Raw genomic sequence first — 22,652 nt, 5'->3', positions numbered from 1 at the left:
TGGTAAAAACCAGAAAATCAGTGTGGTACATATTTTTCTCACTAAGTGGATGGACTTCCCTTTAACTCTTTTCCACTCAAAAGCGAATTGAAAATGGCAATGTGCAATCAGCATAAAACCAGAACAGCCTGCAAGTAACTCGCAGTCTGTTCTGGTTTTATGCTGTTTGCTGATCATCGGTATCTAAAGGTTGGAAATGAAGCCTTTAAAAATTGAATCATGTAAGAAGGTCTTATATTAAATTTGCGAGGGACTATTTTAAGACCACTAGGTGAAAGCCACAAGCAATGCAATGGGTGTTTTGACAGCTTCAAACAATCCTGTAAACGGTTTGTTTGCAAGTAATGTAATTTGGATTAGGTTTCATAACATGTTGAAATCTTTTCACCAGCATCTTGTTGTTTACATAACTAACTCTGCATGTGGTTATAAAAGAATGTGACATTATTGTCAAATTACATAATTTAAATAATATGGACATTAATTGATGGATTCATTGCATAATGCTCGATAAAATTGCAAGAATCAATTTATCATGATTTTCACACATCTACATCTTTTGAGATTTGAAGTACAATGCTAATAATACTATGCACAGTTGTAAAGAGCAAAATGCTGAAATTGTGATTGTCAGTAGTTTGTTGATTGTATGCTGATTGTATGCTGATTGTATGCTGATTGTATGCTGATTGTATGCTGTTTGTATGCTGATTGTATGCTGTTTCTTGTTGTTGAGATATTGAAAACAGTCCATTTTTCTTATTGTTTAGAATAAAAAAATATTTAAGATAATTATTGTGTCTGGGCAAGAGGAATGTTCTTATTCAATAAATTTCACTTGTCAGAATGTGAAAAAAGAAACTGCAAATTTAAGTACAAAATCAGAGATTAATTTAAAATACATTACTAAAAATGTGTTTCATATTATGTTTTTCAAATATTTCTGGATTGATTTGTGTGTTTGAAACGATTCTAAAAGCTCTTTATATTGTAAGAAAGTTATTACTGGCGTAAATTGATAAGACATTACTAATTTTCCTTTAAGTCCTTTAAGCTGTAGGAATTGATAACAATATTAGTTTCATACATTTAAATTGTCAGTCAATAGATGGCCTGTAAATCAAAACATTTTATCCCACTTTTACAGCGAAATGTTGATTAAAGCCCCGTTGATTAAATATCTGCTATAAACCACTGCACAAAATGATGTCATTTGTTCAACAAAATGACGTCATAAATCCAGTGAAATTATCCAGTTAAACTAATTTTGTTTAAATAAAAAGGTTTACTGAATAAAAAGTGGGATAAATAGAATAATAGATTAGTGTTGATAACATCAGGTTTGTCATGTTCGGCACAAAAATGAAAAAGCACTCACCAAGGCTCTGGCTATTTGTTTTCTATTCCGAGCATGATAAACATGATCAACACTAACCTATTATTTTCTATGTTTATGACATCTTGAATTGACAGTCATCTGAAGAAATAAATTAAGCCTAGCTCTGCGAAAATGGACCTTAACCCTTTGCATGCTGGGAAATTTGTCGTCTGCTAAGTTTCTAAAATTAGCATTTTCTTCATTTTTTTTCAAAGAATGCTATCAGAATAGCAAACAGTTTGGATCCTGATGAGACGCCACGTTCTGTGGCGTCTCATCTGGATCCAAACTGTTTGCAAAGGCCTTCAAAATTCGGTTCCCGCACTGAAAGAGTTAATGCATGAACATATAGCGGTGTGCATCAGGAACAGCATTTACCGCTTTTATTGTAGTTTTTGTTTCATAGGAGTCTCTATTAACAAAATTCCAGTTTAAACGTTAAGTGTCGTACCAGATGAGCCTGTGTGGAATGCACAGGCTAATCTGGGATAATACTTTAAATGCACTTTTAAGCCCCAATTCTGGTAAATGCAGTTAAAATTGAAATTTTGTAGTAAGTAAAATACTGAAACGAAAAATTATATTCATGTGTTAATTGGGCTTCACTATAGCCATACAACGAAAACAGACCAAACCTCTTGCAGCCATATTTATCAACAGGCCAGGTTTGTGGCTGAGAAATCATTAGAACAAATATTCTGGCCAAGTTTCAGGAAGATTGGAAAACAAAATGTGACTGCTAGAGAGTAAACAAGTTTTTTAGGCGTAGCTGTTTAACGTCACTTTTGACCTTAGATGACCTTCATTCATGATAGGTCCCAAATGAATAAATCTGAATAGTCAGGGGTTTTTCAGCACTGTCCGCCCCTCCGGAAAACGGAGGCACTCCCAAAGCAAACGGACCCGATCCCAAACCGAAATTATAAAAAAAATCCCAATTTCCAAACAAAAATTATTTTTTTTTAAGCATGAAGTGTCTTATAACTTGTGTGACTAACCAGTGTTGGCTTTTTTCACAAATATCTGCTATAAGGTTTTGACTGTACAGTTCTTATCTCAGAGAGAAACTGTAACTGAAAAACAAAACTGCAGTACTTGAATAAACGTTGAACATGCCCAATATTGCATCTGTTTTATTTAAAGAAGACAAAATAACAAATAAAAACAAATTTATATGTTAAACCACTGAATTATTTAAGCATGATAAATTCCCAATTTTTTCCCAAATGAGCCGTTTCATAGAGGCAAAAATTCCCAAAATGGCCAATTTTGTCGATAAAAAATTCCCAATTTGGTCAGTCTCGACTCCTTTTCCCAAAATAGGCAGAAAAACCCCTGATAGTGCATTGGCTAATAATAAAAAAATCACCGTAAACATTGGATGCATATCATTTGAACTGAAATATGAATATATTGTAAATTATATACATGTAAATTACAATAAATTAAAAACTGTCATGATAGAAAACATCCTCTAAACATTACATCGAAACGTTTCTCCTTAGTTTATGAAGCAGTATAGCATTAATCACATGTCTCTACAATTAAAAGAAGCTATTGTTTACATGCCGTAGCAGTCACACTAAACACTACACAAACAGGCTAGATTGCACTTAACCGGTATGCAGTTGTTTACCACTATCGATAAAGCGGGGGTTTGGGGGCAGTTAAGCCCCCGATACTAAGGAAATATATAGGTGTTGGAAATATCTGTCTTTGATTTATTCTAATCCATATTTGCGTTTATTAGTGTAAATATGTTTCTTTGTACTTTGTTTTATACATTTTTTATATAAAGTTCTGTCTTTCTGCAAAAAATTCATATCACTATGATGCTTGCAATATTGAGTCTTTTATGTTGACATTCTACTAACATCTTTACACATTATAACACATTATCTTTTATTTCATTCCAACATTATGTTCTTAGTATTTCAGTGGCGAAAATGTTTTTTTTTCCTATTGAAACTAATGCATTACTCGTTCAATTATGAAAACCTAGTCATTACAATACTTATTGACAATAAAACATACAATTTCACCTCTTCTTGTTCTTCATTTCTTATTTGTTAATACAGTAAAATATATTATCTTATTATCACTCACTACCTTCACTAAAAGGCATGGTCGCTTCATTCTATATCCTTTCGATGGTCGCAAACATTACAACATCAACGCTGTATATCTTTTTAAAGATATTTCTTGTTTGTATTTGACCTATTGATCTAGTTTTTTACTTAATGTTACCAGTTTAAATTCAGAAGAGATTGAATTGTTACAAATGGTCTTATTAAGTTTGCTAAAGATTGGACAATAAATGTACCAACTTGAGCTTTACAAAGGTTTTGCTATAGCTTTTTAAGAACAACTGCCCCAACCCCTTGAGGCTATTTTTTTGAATAATTTTCCAATCAGCTTAGATATCATTGAATGTTTTCATGAAGATTGGATGTGACTTCTAGAGTGTTAGCAAGCGCTTGTTTTATATCATCCAATCACTTAGGTGTTTAAACCTCATGTGAATCAATTTCAAACTCTGCCAAAAGATCATGGAGACAAATTTTCTTAACAAAATTCATGAAGATCTGACAATAAATGTGGCTTCTAGATTGTTACCAAGGTAAATGTGACAACTCATGACAAAAGGCGATACCAAAAGCTTACTGTAAGCATGCTGTAAGCTTAAATTACTACATATATACCTTTCATTCTAAAAATAACACCCGAAAACTGGGAAGTTTGTTTTCAAGCCAGCTCTTTCATCATTAAGAAGTAGGAAATGCTTATTAATTGTGCACATCATTATGCGACTACACTTCCCCCACTACCATTGTGAGGACCAGCCAAGGCCAGACTGATCTGACCAGTAAATCCTGTTGGTACTCACAGGTGACCAGTTCATACCAGCAGACCATACCCTATGGGGCCCATTATGCAGTGAATGTCTGATCAGTGATGACAGATTCACACTCAAATGGTAATTGTATCTGAAGTAGAATCTGAGCATTAAAAAGAGCATCTCATTAGGCTATGCAGTTTTATTATTTTGTTTCCTGTGTGCGTGCACTGTGGTTTTCAGTTTTTTTCATTAAAAAAAAAACACACCAACAATACTTTGAACAAGAGACAAAATTGTCACAAAACCAGGTTTTCAAAAAAAAATATTTATAACTAGAGCTCTGTCACAGACTTGATGTATAACGCCTTATGCTGCAGAATATTTTGCATGCTGTCGTCACAAAACAAGAGAAGCTAATTTATGGTGATTTTCAAGAATTATTATGCCATTATTATTTATGGCCATTTTGACCTTTGAACTCTTGAATTCTTTGCATGACACATCGTCCAATGACTGCAGGGTCTTCCCCAGGCCATTTAAGCGCCCCTTGCCGGGGCGCTTGAATTTCGAAATCAGAGTCCCCGGGGCGCTTGAAATTTTCCGATTAGTGTATTCTTCAGTAAAAGAAAGTGGAGATTGTCAAAAAAAATCAAGGTTTCCCTATCAGTGTATCAATATTCCCTGTTTTAAAAGAGCACTCGGTACCTACTTTCACAAGTAATCGCCATAAACACCACATGGGGTAATGGATAATCCACTGATAAGAGAATAGCATGACGCGCGTATCGATTATTCTAGCCACATTACACGGTCATTTAAATGCTGACAAGGATGTATCTGGTAACTTTCCAGTCGTCAAACTGTGAAGTTCATCGTCCAATCGGTTACGCGAATGCTTATGAGGGCGGGGTTAACTATCGACCATTATTTTTGATTGACGTCGGGCATGAAGTAAGAGTTTATCGCAGCTTGATTAGCAAGTAGTTGTACCATTTGAGTAATATAAAACCGGTAATTAGTACAGTACAGAACATTAAAGACGGTTTCGGGCATCATCATCACACCTTTTTACTGTAAACAAGTGTTACCTATGACTCATAATTAATACGAGAAATTAATTGCAAGTGGTAAACAATTAATTATTATAGCGGTTACAATTATGTGATAACAATTTATTTAATTCCAGTACATGTATATTTCAACATGTCCATTTATAGAACTGATTAACCTCGTTTTTCTGACATTTATTCGACACGTAATGCGCTTTTAACAAATTTTCGTTGAATTAATTACGCACACTTGTAAATGTTTCGTCCGATAATCGATAGTTAGAAGACTGATGACGGCAACCAGCCGTGATCCTCTTGGACAACGTGATTTTCATGCATAATTCCGTCAAAACATTTATTCGACTCGTAAAGTGTGTAAACAAATTATCGTTGAATTTATAACGCAACGGTTAATATTTGTTGAAATGTCAAATGGGAATAATTAAATTTGTAATCCGAAACCCATTACCGTAAGTCGATGTTAACGCGTTTTTAATCCGAAACACACTTCCGAATGTAAATGTTACCGCACCGTTAAATATTTTTGCTTCAAATTAGGAGTGCAAATTTATTTTGTGTCGAATCTTTTTCTCAATTAAAAAGAGCGCGAAAATTATGCAGCATGTACAACGTCGCGTATATTGCATACAAATGGCGTGTATTGAGCGTTTTAACAAGCACACAACAGGTCAGGGGATTGACGCATATTCAGAGGCAATATTTCATCAAATCTATAAATAGTCACTTAAAAAATGGCAAGGTTTGTGTTAAAGAAATAACTGAAAGCTTTTATCGTAAATATTTACCAGAAAGAGATTGATAAAAACGGAATAAACGGGATTATCGGGTAATAAATAGAAACTTGAAAAATAGTAAGTATACAGTAATAGAGTCGGGTTGAAACGGATGTATTGGGGAATCGTTCGAGTCGGGATTTTACTATCTGTGCGGAAAAGTTTTAAAACAATTAAACAATATAAAAAACTATATGTTTAAATGACTGGGGGATTTTTTTTGAAGAGTCATAGCGCACCAAATGACGTCTTTTGACGCTGTTTTTCTTTGAGTTATAACGCACCACAGAACGTGAATTGACACGTTAAATTAAAAAAAATCAACGTAGGGAGGGGACACCCCTCCCGAACCCACCCCCGGGGCGCCTGAACAAATTCCTGGGGAAGGCACTGGACTGTGAACAAAATTAATGTACAGAGTCATTTTAAAATCTCACAATGAATGACATAGTTATGGCCCGGACAAGCTCATTTATGGCCATTTTCGACTTTTGAACTCCAAGTGTGACCTGGACCTTGGAGATATCGATGTAATTCTTTCGCATGAGACGCCGTCCAATAATTGTGAGCAAATGTACCGAGTAATTTTAAAATCTCACAATGAATGACATAGTTATTGCCCGGACAAGATAATGTATGCTGAATGGGTTAAGTTCCCCACGGGTACTACTTCCCCGTACCCCGGGTACTTTGAAGCATACTTCACCGTACACCGATTTTCAAATGATACTTTTGGGTACCCCGGTATACTAACACATGCTTTTTCCACTCCATTTTGGGAATACGCCACACTGGAATTTTGGGAATTTCGCGTCGTGAAAACCCCCATTTTGGGAAAAAAATATTCGCAAAATTGGCTCAATTGGGAAAAATTATCGCATGTAAATAGTGTTTCTTATATTTCAAAGAAGCCGTTAACTGGTAAATAAAGACTATTTTGATAACTTATTATTAAAATTTTACAAAGTATTATGAACACGTGAGATAAGTGCAGGTTTTTTAATCTGAATTTGGGGAAAAGGCCTGGCCTTTTTGAGGTGAAAAAAATCATGCGAAGCGCCGGCTTTTGAGGAAAATAAGGAAAGTCTTAAATAATCATTAACATATTTTACAGTTTTAAAACAAATTCAAGGCAACAGATAATTTAATTATGCAACACTTTCTATTTTCTACACCGGATCAGGTTAACTAAAATATTTTAAGGTAAAAAAAAAAAAAATTTTTTTTTTTTTTTTTTGGAATTGGGAAAAAATTTTTTCAATTGGGAAAAAAACAACCAGATTTGCATTGGGAATGGGGCCAAATTTCGGACTCGTGGCAATGGGCGGAAAAAGCCTGTAACAGGTACCCCATCTTTCCTAATATAAAAATATTCATACCCAAAATTTTTCATACCCAATTTTTTATGTACCAAATTTATTTTTGGTACCCAAAATTTTCTTACCAACATTTTTTTTCATACCCAAAATTTTTGTACCCACATTTTTTTTCATTAGATTGGTACTTTAAATTAAGAGGGCTTTTATTTCTGTTTTTGTGAGTGGCCTTGGCCCTCCTGTTTTGTGAAAAAAATGAGTCGTGAACTGTTCATAATTGTGTAAAAATTAGTCACAAACTATTCAAAATTGTTAAAAAAAAAGAATTGCGAACGTTCTAAAATTGTGATAATTTGAGTCGCAAACTTCTTGAAATTGTGAAAATTTAAGTCGTAAATTTCCCACATTTGTGAAAAACACCATTCTCACAGAAGGAAAAAAAGCCCTGTAAAATGTTTCTGCCATTACAAAACAACATGGCACACCATGAAAAACAAGACTATTGCCAAGCAATAAAAGTCCCCTACCGGCTCCACAATTGCCAGAAATTCCACCATTGCCAGAATATTTTTTTATTGTTGCCACAGCAACCAGAATTTTTTACGTAGGAACAAAATAAAATGACATGCATAATGTCCAAATTGCCATCTATCCATGTTGGAAGTTTCATAAAAAAAATATGAAGAACTTTTAAAGTTATCGCAGGATCCAGAAAACCACCATTTTCAGCAGTATTTCTAGTCTATTTGTTGCCATAGCAACCAGAATGTTTGACGTAGAAACAAAATTAAATGACGTGCAGTGCATAATGTCCATTTTGCCATATATCCACGATTCAAGTTTCATGAAAAAATATGAAGAACTTTTCAAGTTATCGCAGGATCCAGAAAACCACCATTTTCAGCAGTATTTCTAGTCTATTGGTTGCAATAGCAACCAGAATTATTGACGAAGGAACAAAATGAAATGACGTGCATAATGTCCATATTGCCATCCATCCATGATTCAAGTTTCATGAAAAAATATGAAGAACTTTTAAAGTTATTGCAGGATCCAGAAAACCACCATTTTCAGCAGTATTTCTAGTATATTTGTTGCCAGACAAACCAGAATTTTCGATGTAGGAACAAAATGAAATGACGTGCATAATGTCCTTATTGCCATCTATCCATGTTTCCAGTTTTATGAAAAAATAATAAGAACTTTAAAAGTTATCGCAGGATCCAGAAAAGTAGGACAGACTCACAGACTGACGGACAGACAGAGCGCAAACCATAAGTCCCCTGCAGTGAAACCGGTAGGAGACTAACAATTTTAAATTCCTTGTAAAGAATTATTTACCTTTTTATACATTTCATGGCCTGTGCACATAATTAAGTAAAATTATTAAATTAATATTTCATTTTTATGCTAATTTTTTTTAACTATTAAAAGTTTGTGTTGGTATTTTAAACTTTAGTAATCAAAATTAAAGTATTTATTACTTAAACAATTAATTAATTGACATTAATTATAGGCCTGTCTTTTATTTAAGTATGACAATAATTGTCAATCATTATGCAATAAAAAATTGATTTTTGTTAATAGGTAACGAAATTTTACAAAATGAGGATCATGATTACTGGTAACAAAAGATAAAAACAGAATGGCCTTATGAAACGGTTGTATCTGTTCACCATTTCTGCCTGAATAATTGAGTTTAAAGCAACAAATACTCTCAAATGGTAAACAATGTCATGGTCCCTAAAATACATAAATGTTAACTTAAGTGTTAAATGTGTGTAATATGAATACTGAATGAAACTTTGCAAGTTAGCTACATGAACAATAAACCTTGTCTGCTTTTACCTAGTAAACAAGTAACTGACTTCATGTAATAAAATTAAATAAGTTTTAGAAGACAAAAACATTATCAAATAAATAAACATAATTACAGATTTTTTTTAAATCATTGAAGCAAACAATTAAAAATATAATATGGTTCTACACTTACCATTAATACAACCCTTAACTGACAGTAATGAATTTCATACCCATGGGTTTGGACATTACAAATTACAGTGAATTCTAACACTGACACATGTTGCATAATAATGCACATACAATAATTCGTAGAATTGTTCCTTGTTCTTTATTTAGTTGTTTAACACAAGGTTTCCAAGTCCACATAATTTTTTAAAATTTACTAATATTTCCCGAATGTCCATGAAATATCCTGAACAACAAGATAAATGCAGTGGTCTCACGGCTGGGTCCGCCCTCGACAACAACAAATTGTGTGCCTTCTATATCCAGCTGTTTGCCTAGTTCTGAAAAAACTACTCACATGAAAATAGGTTTTAACACTCATTAGTGATGTGTGCAATTTCCGACAGACACATGTGCGAAAATAATGTGTCCAAAGGTAACAACATCATAAGGCGCATGCAACAGCTGCATATGGATGTTAGCCTGTCATTTACATGATATTACATTTGTATACAACAATTAAATGGGCTGCATGGTACTTAAGACATTACTAATTGGAGAAACCAGCAATGACCAATTACTTGGAGCTTTCTCCTCTTCTAGTTTGACATTAACATATGGTGTCTGTTTGTATATCCATTTAGGTAGACATGATATTGAACTTGATGCACTACAAACATAAACTAGAGCTTTGTCACTGCATGAAGAATACCCCCACATGCCACATTGACACATAATATTTTACATGTCGTCTTCACAAAAAACAGCGGACACCATGACCCCTTGACCTAGTTTTTGACCCAGAAAGGCCCATGTTCTAACTTGGCCTTAAGATCATCTCCATAAAATTTCTGACCAAGCTTGGTGAAGATTGGATGTAAACTACTTAAATTAGAGAGCGGATACCATGCTGAATGTTAAAAAACGCACATTCACTTTAAAAAAAAGTGAACCTGTGACCTAGTTTTAGGCCCGGAATGGCCCATGTTCAAACTTGTCCTAATGATCATTTAGATAAAACTTGTGACCAAGTTTGGTGAGGATTGGATGAAAACTACTTGAATTAGAGAGCGGACAACATGGTGAGGTTAAAAACGCACTAAGATATCCTGTGGCCTAGTTTTTGACCTGGCATGACCCATATTCAAACTTGACCTAGACATCATCTAGATACAACTTCTGACCAAGTTTGGTGAAGATTAGATGAAAACTACTTGAATTAGAGAGCGGACAACATTGTGATGTTTAAAACACATTAAGTGACCCCGTGACCTTGTTTTTGACCCGGCATGACCCATATTCAAACTTGCCCTAGACATTATCAAGATACAACTTCTGACCAGTTTTGGTGAAGATTGGATAAAAACTACTTGAATTAGAGAGCGGACAACATGGTGAGGTTTAAAACACACTAAGTGACCCCGTGACCTAGTTTTTGACCTGGCATGGCCCATGTTCGAACTTGACCTACACATCATCTAGTTACAACTTCTGACCAAGTGTGGTGAAGATCGGATTAAAACTACTTGAAATAGAGAGCGGACACCATGCTCAATGTGTAAAACGTACTAAGTAACCCTGTGACCTAGTTTTTGATCTAGCATGGCCCATGTTTGAACTTGGCCTTCAGATCATCTAGATAAAACTTCTGACCAAGTTTGGTGAAGATCGGATAAAAACTACTTGAATAAGAGAGAGGACACCATGCTGAATGTTAAAAAACCCACTAAGTGACCCCATGACCTAGTTTTTGACCCGGCAAGGCCCATGTTCCAACTTGGCCTTAAGATCATCTACACACAACTTCTGACCAAGTTTGGTGCAGATCTGATGAAAACTTCTTGAATTAGAGAGCAGACAACATGCTGAATGTTTAAAACGCACTTAGTGACCCCGTGACCTAGTTTTTGACCCGGCAAGGCCCATGTTTGAACTTGGCTAAGACATCATTTTGATACAACTTCTGACCAAGTTTGGTGAAGATCGGATAAAAACTACTTGAATTAGAGAGCGGACACTTAATACGGACCGACAGACAGACCAACAGACCGACCGACAGACAGACAAGTTCACTCCTATATACCCCCTAAACTTCGTTTGTGGGGGTATAACAAGAGTTCCAAGAGTCCCGTGGTCAGAGACAAATGCCCCCCAAACAGGGCTTTAAAATAGTGACCTCAATTTCTATAGGGGTCATCTAGTGGCCAAGGCCAATGCACATGTGAAGTATCAAGCCAATCGCTTACCGTAAAAACCCAGTCATAAGTCGAGATTTTTTAACTCCAAAATTTGATTAAAAAACCGGTATCGATTTATGAGGTGGTCCATGAAAAAAAAAAAAAAAAATCCATGAAAAAAAATAATGAAATTCGATGAAGATTGATCTCCGCAGCAATAGTTGTTGTTGTTGTATAAAAATAAAATCGTTGATTTACGACTAACAAAAGTCGTATTTTTACTGATACTTACCAATTAATATAATCACAGTTTGCAATTACTCTTCTTTTTATTTTGATACTTTAGTCCAAAGTCTTCATGTAAGCGGGTGTTGTTTTTTTACTGTTCATGTAAACAAAGAATCAAGGACATCATTTAAAGTCTCGCAAAAATTCGCATTATGTGTGAATCGACAGTTTGACGTCATCAAAGGAAAGCCGTTTCCTGTCAAGAAGCCATAAAGAACACCTTCCTCGCCGACAAAATTGGATTCCTTTGTTTAGAGAAGCGATATGCTTAACCAATTGCGTGTTTGTAACTAGCTTGCAATCGTCCCATTATGCTTGAGCACGTGTATAGCTCCACCTTTGAAACTGTTTCAGAGAAAAAGGTGGAGTTAGCAGTCTCTTGGGTATGTCAATCATTGTTATAAAAACACGTTTTATCGAGACACTAATCAATTGTTTTGACAGTCAGATTAAAAGTACAAAGATTGGATTACAGTGATAATATTGTTTCATCGGATTAAAAGCTGAAAATAGTTTGTGGATAATTACTAGCGTAGATTATTGAGTGCAACCTTTTATTAATTTGATAAACAAAAACACAACTGGACTTACGATAAATCTTTGAAAATGCCTGGCAAACGCAAACGCCAGGCTTATGACAATGCATTTAAAATACGTGTGATAGAGTTTGCGGAGAATTTAAACAACAACAGTGCTGCTGAAGGTGAGTTTGGTATAAGCGAGAAACTAGTGCGTGATTGGCGTAAGAATAAGGACACAATTGTGAGTGGACCTATGCTTTGCTCGTCTATATTGAAAAATATTATTTTCCATTTCCACAATAAATCGTATATTAAACGAAATTTAGAATACATGTGTTGGCTTTGCCTACGTTCAACAGTTCCACAGTGACGTCATGTGCAATGTATAGAATACTACCGCAACTTCATGTACATTTAAAATGGCGTCTGTTAATGAAATTCGTAAACAGAAAATTTCTGACTCGACTTATGAAGCTAACATACTCAAAATCTCCAATTTTGGTACCAAAGTATACCCCCCGACTTATGAGCCGGGTAGACTTATGACTGCGTTTGTACGGTAATTCGTTGGTCAATGACTTATTGATTAAAACAATTTTCACACTTATATTGACAGTGACCATGACCATTGACCTAGTGACGCAAATTTAAATAGCGGTCATCTACTGTCCAAGGCCATTGCACATGGAAAGTATCAAGCCAATTGGTCGATTCGTTGACAAGTTATTGATCAGAAACGATTTTTCCAACTTGTTGTGACAGTGACCATGACCTTTGACCTAGCGACCTCAATTTCAATAGGTCTCATCTATTTTCCAAGTCCAATGCAAATGTTAAGTATTAAGCCAATCAGTCAATTTGTTGACGAGTTTTTGATCGGAAACGATTTTCACACTTATTGTGACAGTGACCTTGACTGTTGACTTAGTGATCCCAATTTTCAAAGGAGTCGTCCACTGTTCAAGGCCAATGCACATGTGAAGTATCAAGCCAATTGGTCTATTTGTTGATGAGTTATTGATCTGAAACGATTTTCACACTGATTGTGAGTGACTTGACATTTGATCAAGTGACCCAAATTTCAATTGAGGTCATCCACTGTCCAAGGCCAATGCACATGTGAAGTACTGTATCAAGCCAATCGGTTAATTCATTGATGAGTTATTGATCTGAAACAATTTTCACACTTGACAGTGACCTTGACCTTTGACCTAGTGACCCAATTTAAAAATGTTTCATCTTCTGTCCCAGGCCAATTCACAAGTGAATTATCAAGCCATTGGTCAATTCGTTGACAAGCTATTGATCGGAAACGAACTAGTCTACTGACAGACCAACTGACAGATTTGACATCCAGCAAAACAATATTCCCCCTCTCCTTCGAAGGGGGGCATAATAAATATGTTTACACTCAAAAATGGTAGGTCAAAGTGTTTTCTAAAATATTGTATGGAAACAAAATGGTCTGCAAACACACCTTCTAGCTGACTATTCAAATGTAGTAAGAACTGTAAAGCGATATACAGTCAACAACCATTTCTTCTGAGCAAGAGACACTAATGTTAAAGAACCAGAATAAACATGGAGAACATTCTTAATCTTCATGCAAGAGAGCCAAATACTGTGAAACCATTTCTTTTCGTCAGCAGCCGAAATTTTGTCATTTAAAAAAAAAAAAACTATTTCGTCTGTACCTAAATTCGCCAATTTTGTAATTTTGAAAAAAAAGAGTCAGTTAATATCTGTATGTTTGTAATACATATCCCCGATAAATCGTGGTTTCATGGTTGCGATAAATTGTGGTGGGGAAAAGAGAGGGCACTTGGGAGTCCTGTTTGTCACATAACAATTAAATCATGTAATCAGGTGATAGTAATGGGCCCTTAGTATAAAATGCCATTGACAGGTTCATTGTTATAATAAGCAGATTAGCAGGACCGAATAATCGTTAACAAGTGTTTGAAACAAAGAAGCCAATTGCCAATTAGTCAACACCCTTGAAAGATACAAAACACAATGGGTAATAAAGTTGTAAACAATTAGCGCCTAAATCATTACTGTTCTACCAAACGAAGTCAAGGCATTTTATACAGCTCAACGGCATCCGCGTTTTACAACAATGCCCCTTGTCAGTTTAGTACACTGTGTAATGTTCACCCCTTTATTTGTGTCAAAATCAGATTTATCTTTACTACGAAATTTCATGAGGTCATAAATGTATCCTCGAGCGTGGTAACAAGATAATTCTAAAATGTGACCTCATTACCTAGTGTTCAGACGCTTGTTTCCCAGATTTGAACTTTGCCTAGATTACATCAAGGTAAATACTATCACAAAGTTTCATGAAAACTAAGTAAGAAACTGTAGACTCCAGAGTTCAAGAAGATTCTTCTAAGATTTGACCTAGTAACCTAGTTTGTTTTGAGCTTATGCAACTCAGTCGTAAACCAAGCATTGATATTCTCGACACTTACATTCTGACCATTTTCATCAGGATAGATGAAACTAGAGCTTTCTCACAGACGTGACAAATACCCCCACATGCTGCATTGACAAAGAATATTTGCATGTTGTCTTCACATTAAACAGCGGACACCATGCTCAATGTTTAAAACGCACTAAGTGACCCCGTGACATAGTTTTTGACCCGGCATGACCCATATTGGAACTTAAACTAGACATCATCTAGATACAACATCTGACCAAGTTTGGTGAAGATCGGATGAAAACAACTTGAATTAGAGAGCGGACACTTAAAACGGACCAACCGACCGACCCACAGACAAGTTCACTCCTATATACCCCCCAAAAATTCGTTTGTGGGGGTATAATAACTCTTAGTTAAGAAAGTGTAGGGTTATGGTTCTGTACATGGCACTTTTACGGACCAACAGACAAGCTCACTCCTATATAAACCCCTAAACTTAGTTTTTTTGGGGTATAAAAAGTGGCCTTTAGTGCGGTTAGGATCTAAACCTTGATGAAACACAGCTGACGATGCTTGCCACTGGACATTCTGAACCACAATGGCTCACCAAGAACACAGCCTGCTCAGGTAAGCTAATAAACTGATTATTTATCTAAAATAATAACAAGAACTATCTTTTTAACCCTTTCCCACTCAGTAGCAAAGTGAAAATGGCTATAATTATGCAAATAGCATTAAACCAGAACAGCCTGCAAGTAACTTGCAGTCTGTTCAGGTTTTATGCTGTTTGCTGCTCATCAGTATGTAAGGGTTGGAGATGAACCCTTAAAAACTTGAATACAGTAAGAAAGGTCTTTAATGATATTTAACTTTCTTAGGGACTAAAAATGCGTAAAAATACGTATCTACCATAATTACTCTAAGTTTTCGGTTTTCGGACTCTCTAAATTTTCGGACACCCTCATTTTAAGCCAAAATAATGATTTTTCAGTAATGTGGATATTTTTGGAATATTATTGTATCAACTAAAAATACCGGGTAAGTTATTCCTAATTTAGTGTGTTTACAGTTTACATGTTCACACGTTTCATTTGCTCTGATTTTTACAGCTTGCTTTAGTTTTACGACATACATGTTTCATACAGATGCTTTAGGACCAAGGTCACGAAAGTAAATATGAAAACCAACAAAAATGTTGCATAACTGAGCTCACTATACCAAGAAACTTAAAGTTTCCGACGCTTAGAATACTAAGAGTATCACGGGAGTTTTCAAGAAATCAACAGCCACTGTCACAAGTGTGTGTAGCCTCAATCTTACTAGAAGTACATCGGATCATGCCAAGGTTGGCACAGAGACAGACTGCGTTGTCACTTCCTCGACCCAGGTTCAAACCATTGATGCCACTAAATCAGCAATCTAAATCCACAGTCAGTGCTATAAGTTGAGTCTTTCACAGATGGAGATTTTGATGCACTCATTGACAAGTTTAAAGGGAATAAAATCGAGAAATGCCATTGTAATATATATTAATCTAAGGCACAGTAAAATTATATGTGTTATAAAGTTTCATGATGTATGAAATAGTTACATGTATATGATGGATGAAATCAGTTACAGTTACATGTATATGATAAATGAAATCAGTTAGAGTTATATGATGACTGAAATCAGTTACAGTTATACGATGAATGAAATCAGATACAATTATTTAAAGCAAATATTGAGATTTAAAAACACCTATTTTATTTTGTTTCTTTTCCCCTATTATTTAACCTTCCTAACTTTGTGGCTACCTGATATAATTTATTTCATGTATCAACTCCATCATCCACATGAAATACAAATGTCTTATTTTCCCCAAAGATGAAAAAATCGCGCTACTTTTGCCCTTAAAAAGGCTGAGGCCCCTTCCCCAAAAAGGGTGTTTTGGCCGTGTAAACCTCATTTTGGATTTGTTTGATAAATTATTCCATTGTGATTATTGCTTACTGGCACATGTATATTTGGAATGTGAAACTCCTTTATGGCTGATTGTCAAGTGGAGCAGGTCAAGTCTAATTTGTTTACAATTACGGATATAGCAAACAGAAGCACAAAATCCATAATTCAAGTAAATGTTATCTTGATTATTTATCTGAATAAATCATACATTGCATTCCATAAATAATGTGTGACAAACTCATGAAATGTCTTATGAAAAAATATACAAAAAAAATAGTAGAATATGGCTCATAATAATGACTAGCAGACATTTATATTTCTCCTGATAATATTTGACTATTTCTATTTAATTGGGCCTTGCTCTGTGAAAAGGGGGTTTAATGCATGTGCTTTAAGTCTCTTCCCAGATTAGCCTGTGCTGTCCAAACAGACTAATCAGGGACGACACTTACAGCTTTTATATTATTTTTGGTTTTAATAAAGTCTCTTCTTTATCAAAATCCAGTAACGGCAGAAAGTGTTGTGCCTGAATAGCCTGTGCAGACTGCACAGGCTTATCTCTAACTACAATTAAGGCTTATGCATTAAACCCCCTTTTCACAGAGCAAGGCCATATTCATAGTAAGTTTAACAATTCAAACAATATTCACACAGAAATATAATGGTTACAAAAACATTATGCAAATCTTTGGGACCTTTTAGTATACACCAAAATACATTCTCTCAGTCCTTTAACTGTTTACAAAAACAGATATAAGAACTATCATTTATACATGAATCTGATTATCATAGGAATTAATTAAATCAAGCAACTTATTATTGACAAACAGATAAACAATTATATTAAAATTTAGGTTCAATCTCACAATTTGCACAAGTGGCGACATTTCAAAAGTCTTAACTTTTAAAATAATTGATTCCAAACAATACTTTTTGAAAATATCCTGCGCGTGGAATACAAGCAACCGGAACATTAGCTGCCAGAGTCTGTTAGCATACATGCCATAATTTTTCAGACCAATTCCGGGACATTGAGTTAAATTGTCCGGGACTTTTGCCGATTTCCCGGGACATGTGTAAAATGTAGCGATATTTATAGACATATGCATTTTTTGTACGTTTTTTTCTGTTTCGCATTGTTAATTGCAAAAGTTCCAAAGCCTATCCGAAATACACTTGATCTATTAACGTCAAATTAAACATTACTACTTCCGTTACTAGATACAAGCCACGTGTTTTCAGTTTAAGCGTTCTAAACATAGATGGTGACGTCACTGCGTTATTGTTATCAAGACCGGTGTGTAACGCGTAGTTGTTGATACGCCTTTATTCATTTATAACATTTATATAATAAAAAATACAACAATACAGTACCGTTAGATCGTCAACTCAAATCAATTCACAATACATACAACCAATCACAATTTTTTTTTTACTCAGCGATGGTGGACTTCAGATGTGTGAACAACTATCCTTTGCCCGTACGCAGCGGGAAATAATGACGTAGTAGATTAAAGTCAATTAACAACCACATTAAACAATGCCGCCTTTTCGGTTTGACCGCGAACGTGAGACAATCGATATGATAACAGGACACCTGTTAATTGATAGATTTTGACACGTAGCGTAGTCTGCCTATTCGGGTAGGCATTGTCATGGAGACGCTGCAGATATACACAGATTCAAGGTGCAGTTAAGCCTAAGATAAGGTATATGTATATATGGATTTTGTAAATTCCGGGACATTTGACAGATTTCCGGGACAGCGGGACAAGTTCTTCATTGCCAGGACTGTCCTGGACAATCCGGGACGTATGGCATGTATGCTGTTAGTAATATATATTGATTCATGAACTCACATGTAACAAACATACAGGTCATAGAGCATTTTTGTGTTTGTAATGAGCAAAAAGTCATTTATGATAAAAATAAAGCTTATTATGACTAACGAATTTGATTTCTTTATATAAATATGTAATTTGTACAAAAATAATAGTCATGCACTTTAATGAAATAATGTTTATTAAATGATTGTTATAAATATAAGGCATACAACACTGCTTGAGAAACCCGTTAACAAATACAAATAATTATTTTTATAAAAGGATTTGAACAAATTATGTTGCTGCCTTGAAATAAAGAGTTAAGTCGTTTCTGGAATGTAAAAAAACAAACAAAAAAAACATATAAGGCATCTTATCTTCATAGAAATATACAACAAAAAAAAGGACAAGAAAAAACAAAGAGAATCTTTAAAATGTGTTGAAAAACTTTGCAAAAACAGCGCAACATGTAGTTGAGCAAAATAACATTGTCTATTCCAAACGCTTAAGAAGGATCCGAATACAGACTGGGTTATCAGCATCGTTAATAGTTTTGATGTCTATTCCAAACGCTTAAGAAGGATCCAAATACAGTCTGGGTTATCAGCATTGTTAATAGTTTTGATGTCTTTTCCAAACACTTAAGAAGGATCCGAATACAGTCTCAGTTATCAGCATCGTTAATAGTTTTGATGTCTATTCCAAACGCTTAAGAAGGATCCGATCACAGTTTGGGTTATCAGCATCGTTAATAATTTTGATGTCTATTCCAAACGCTTAAGAAGGATTCGAACACAGTTTGGGTTATCAGCATCGTTAATAGTTTTGATGACAAGCCTCGTCTGATCAGCAAAGTTCTGTACAACATCATTGGTAAGTCGCACATTTATTGCGGATGGTCCTTGAATGAACACATCACTGACCGTGCACTGACCAATCTTGACAATATCCGTTATTTTTTTAATCAATTCTTGACTAGAACACTGTTCCAGATACACTGCCGTGAATGCTGCATCAGTTTCCTTGCACATGAACACTGTAAGTCTCGATCTAACTGCATGCGAGAGCAGCGCATTGTTAAGGCGGATGCCGTCAGCGAGTCCGCAGATCTGAACCAGGTCATCGCGATTCAGGCGTAGGACATCAGCCCCTGTGAAGTTTTGGAACAGGCTGATGTAGTTGGCAAAGCGGTTGTGGTACAACCAGGCTTTAACTTCATTCGCAGTAGCATAGACAGACATTGTTTTGGGGATCAACGATGTCAACGAGCCATCGCTAGACACGCTGTTTGCGCTGACAGGTGATGATGGCGGGTATTTCAGCTCGTTAAGAGATGTTGAATGCTCCAGTTTAATGTCTGTACTTGGAGGACTGTTTGGGCTAGAGCAAATCGGTAGGCTGTGGTTGCTGAACTGATCGCAACTGCTTGAGACCTTACTTTCCTTGTGAACCAGTGACTGCTGTTTCTCGACCTGGGCATGAATCACTTGTTCAACTGGGATTTCCGTTAAAACAGTGCATTCATATGAGGAATGGTAGTTTTCCTTTTGAATAAGGGTTTTCTTGCTCATTTTTGCCCAATCTGTCTTATGTTTGCGGTCAGCACCTTTTGGTTTAAAGACTCTCATTTTGCAGGAGGCACAGTGAATAAGCTGGGAATCTTGGCTTTCAGAATCTCTGGTCTCAACTTGCAGGCGGAGCGGAACACCTTTCACCCCGCCATGCTTCTGTGCAGTGAATTCTGTGCTTATACAATTCACTCTCACATAAATGCCAGTGTCTTTTGATGGGTCCCAAACAAAGTCAATGGTGTTGTGTTCTCGGGGATTAACAATCACGTCAATCAATCCGTACGACAATGGAATGTCAACATCAAGAATTCTCTCCCCTGGTCGAGACTTTGACCAGAAATCAAGCAGTTCTGTCCCCATGAACTGATGTCGCCTATCGTGGAAGCACACACGTAATGTGCTCCTATACAAAACCTTCGAGCCAATGATAGTGCCAAGTTTCTTTATCTTGACCTCATATGACTGCATTTGGTTAAGATATGTTAATGTCTCCTCGTTCAATTTCACTGCTTGTGAGGTAGCCGCTCCAAGAATGTACTGGAAATTTATTTTGGAAGAGTCTTGTTTAAAAACAGGTAGTGACAGTAGAGCTTCACTCATGTTGTACGAGGCGGCACTGAGTTCAACACCCAATGCCAGATTTGACGCTGAGTTATCTACATAGACAGGCATAGACTTATGAGGGTCTTTCATGCCCCCAGCAGTAGTGGAAGGTGGCTGGTAACTGCTTGATATGTCGTTGTACAATGGATTTTTCAACTCAGTGTAAAATTTGTGGACCAAGGGATACTTGATCTCGGCGTAGTGAGAAGTCTTCATTCGCTTCTCAGGACTCTGCATGTAGGTCTGTTTGTCCATTCCGTTGTCATTGACGGACCACTCATAAGACATGTCACCTTGCAACGATAACTCTGGAAAGCTGAAGCCAGAAGGTACGATTTGTAAACCACTATACAGTTCTGTCCTCTGTGGCCTAAGGCAAACAGACATTATCCACCATTGATGTTTCAGTTGCAGTTTAAAAGGTGTCAATTATTTATTTCAGTATTTATTTCAGTATCAGTTCAACAGAATATTCTAATTTGAATAATGCAGCACTTCACTCTATGAATAATTTGCACAACTGTTCTCCACACAATCTTGTTAACTCAAGTAAATTGGCACCTCTTCAAATGATGTATCACTCCCTAATTCAATAGGCCTTGCTTCATCATGATCTATTTTACTCTCAAACTGCTTTCAACCAGTCTAACTTGAAACTTAAGTAAACAAGGTTTTTAGGCCAAAATATATCATGCTCTAGTGATTTATATATCATTGAGAACAGCTGTTTTCTTCTGTCATTAGCATATCAAAATTCAACACTATGTCCTCCACATTCTGTGCCTATTTACCACTGTCCACAATATGTGCCTATTTTACCTGTTCACCACAACAAACTCCCTGTCATTGGCCTTATTAGAACAGATACAATGCAGTGGATTACAGTGCCTACACAATTTACCTCAACATGTATTACTGTATTTACTCATGTTTTCGGACACTTAAAAATAATAAATTTTTTTTGTTTCCGAAAACTTAGATACGTAAAATATTAACAAAATACAGGTGTCCGAAAACTTAGAGTCGAAAATGGAAGTGTCCGAAAATAGCGTAAATTGTATCAACGACTACCGGTAATAGCAGCGCTTGTATAATACCGTGCTGTATAGTATAAATTACAGTTATACATGTTTGCACTGCATTTTAAATAATTGTAAATGCTTAATTTATTTGACAGAAAGTTACTTCAAGGTTGTACTTTGAGCAACGAGTTAAAAAATGAGCATGTGATGTACCGATACACGCTTGTATGAACCTGTAATTAACATAATAAAAAAAGCAAACTATGAATTCTTAGTTTGTTCATTTCCGATAGTTGTTGTGTAACACCTTCCATTGTTCGTAAAACTTGTAATAGGGTGCATCACAATTTGAAACATTTAGTATTTGTCACAGTTATTTTACTGAGAAGGGGTAGTACCATTGCAGTAGATAATTGAACTGTTAATTGGCACTACCCCTGGTAATTGTCATAACGCTTATGCTATCGGGCGAAACCATTGTTTAATACCAGTTTACAAGGTTATTTACCCAATTACGCAAATGTAAAGGTCCATTGCCCTCAGGCATGCACTCGCAATGTTTTATGATGTTAATCTGGTTGTAAAACCCCATGATCGAAGTGTCATTAGATATCGAAAACAGGTTCGAAATTTGGTAAAATAGCTCTGTAAAATATACTGTCCGAAAACTTAGAGACATAAATAACGGACGAAAACTCGTGTGCCCGAAAATAAAGAGTCACGAAAAATAATTATTTTTGCTAAAAAAGGGGGTGATCGAAAACATAGAGTAATTACGGTACTATGTACCTGACTGAGATATTGGTAAGTGCCCTTGGTCAACCTATTGGAAAGAAAACACCTTTTCAACAACTTGAAATGTTTAACCAATGTGTATTTCAATAGAGCATAATATATCATCTAAAAATAGATGAAGTAGACTTCACAGTTG

General features: G+C 35.6%; 2 protein-coding genes across 2 annotated transcripts in view; both read right to left on the bottom strand.

Annotated features, from left to right (window-relative positions):
- The window catches only part of LOC127832647 (DNA polymerase epsilon subunit 2-like), an 87,241-nt gene that overhangs the window by 24,816 nt on the left and 39,773 nt on the right, over positions 1 to 22,652 (bottom strand). The gene's annotated exons all lie outside the window — the stretch shown is intronic.
- Positions 16,867 to 21,708, bottom strand: LOC127832646 (transcription factor CP2-like). Its single transcript, XM_052358248.1, has one exon. The coding sequence runs from the start codon at positions 21,084 to 21,086 to the stop codon at positions 19,290 to 19,292; it is 1,797 nt and encodes a 598-aa protein (XP_052214208.1). The 5' UTR covers positions 21,087 to 21,708; the 3' UTR covers positions 16,867 to 19,289.

The sequence above is a fragment of the Dreissena polymorpha genome, chromosome 5 (genome assembly GCF_020536995.1).
Source record: "Dreissena polymorpha isolate Duluth1 chromosome 5, UMN_Dpol_1.0, whole genome shotgun sequence".
NCBI classification, from domain to species: Eukaryota; Metazoa; Mollusca; class Bivalvia; order Myida; family Dreissenidae; genus Dreissena; species Dreissena polymorpha.
The sequence above is the reverse complement of the archived record's forward strand: the minus strand, read 5'-3'. Positions and strand labels throughout refer to the sequence as shown.

Coding starts and splice junctions, on each gene's coding strand:
- LOC127832646 (XM_052358248.1), bottom strand. CDS start 21,086: ATGTCTGTTTGCCTTAGGCCACAGAGGACAGAACTGTATAGTGGTTTA.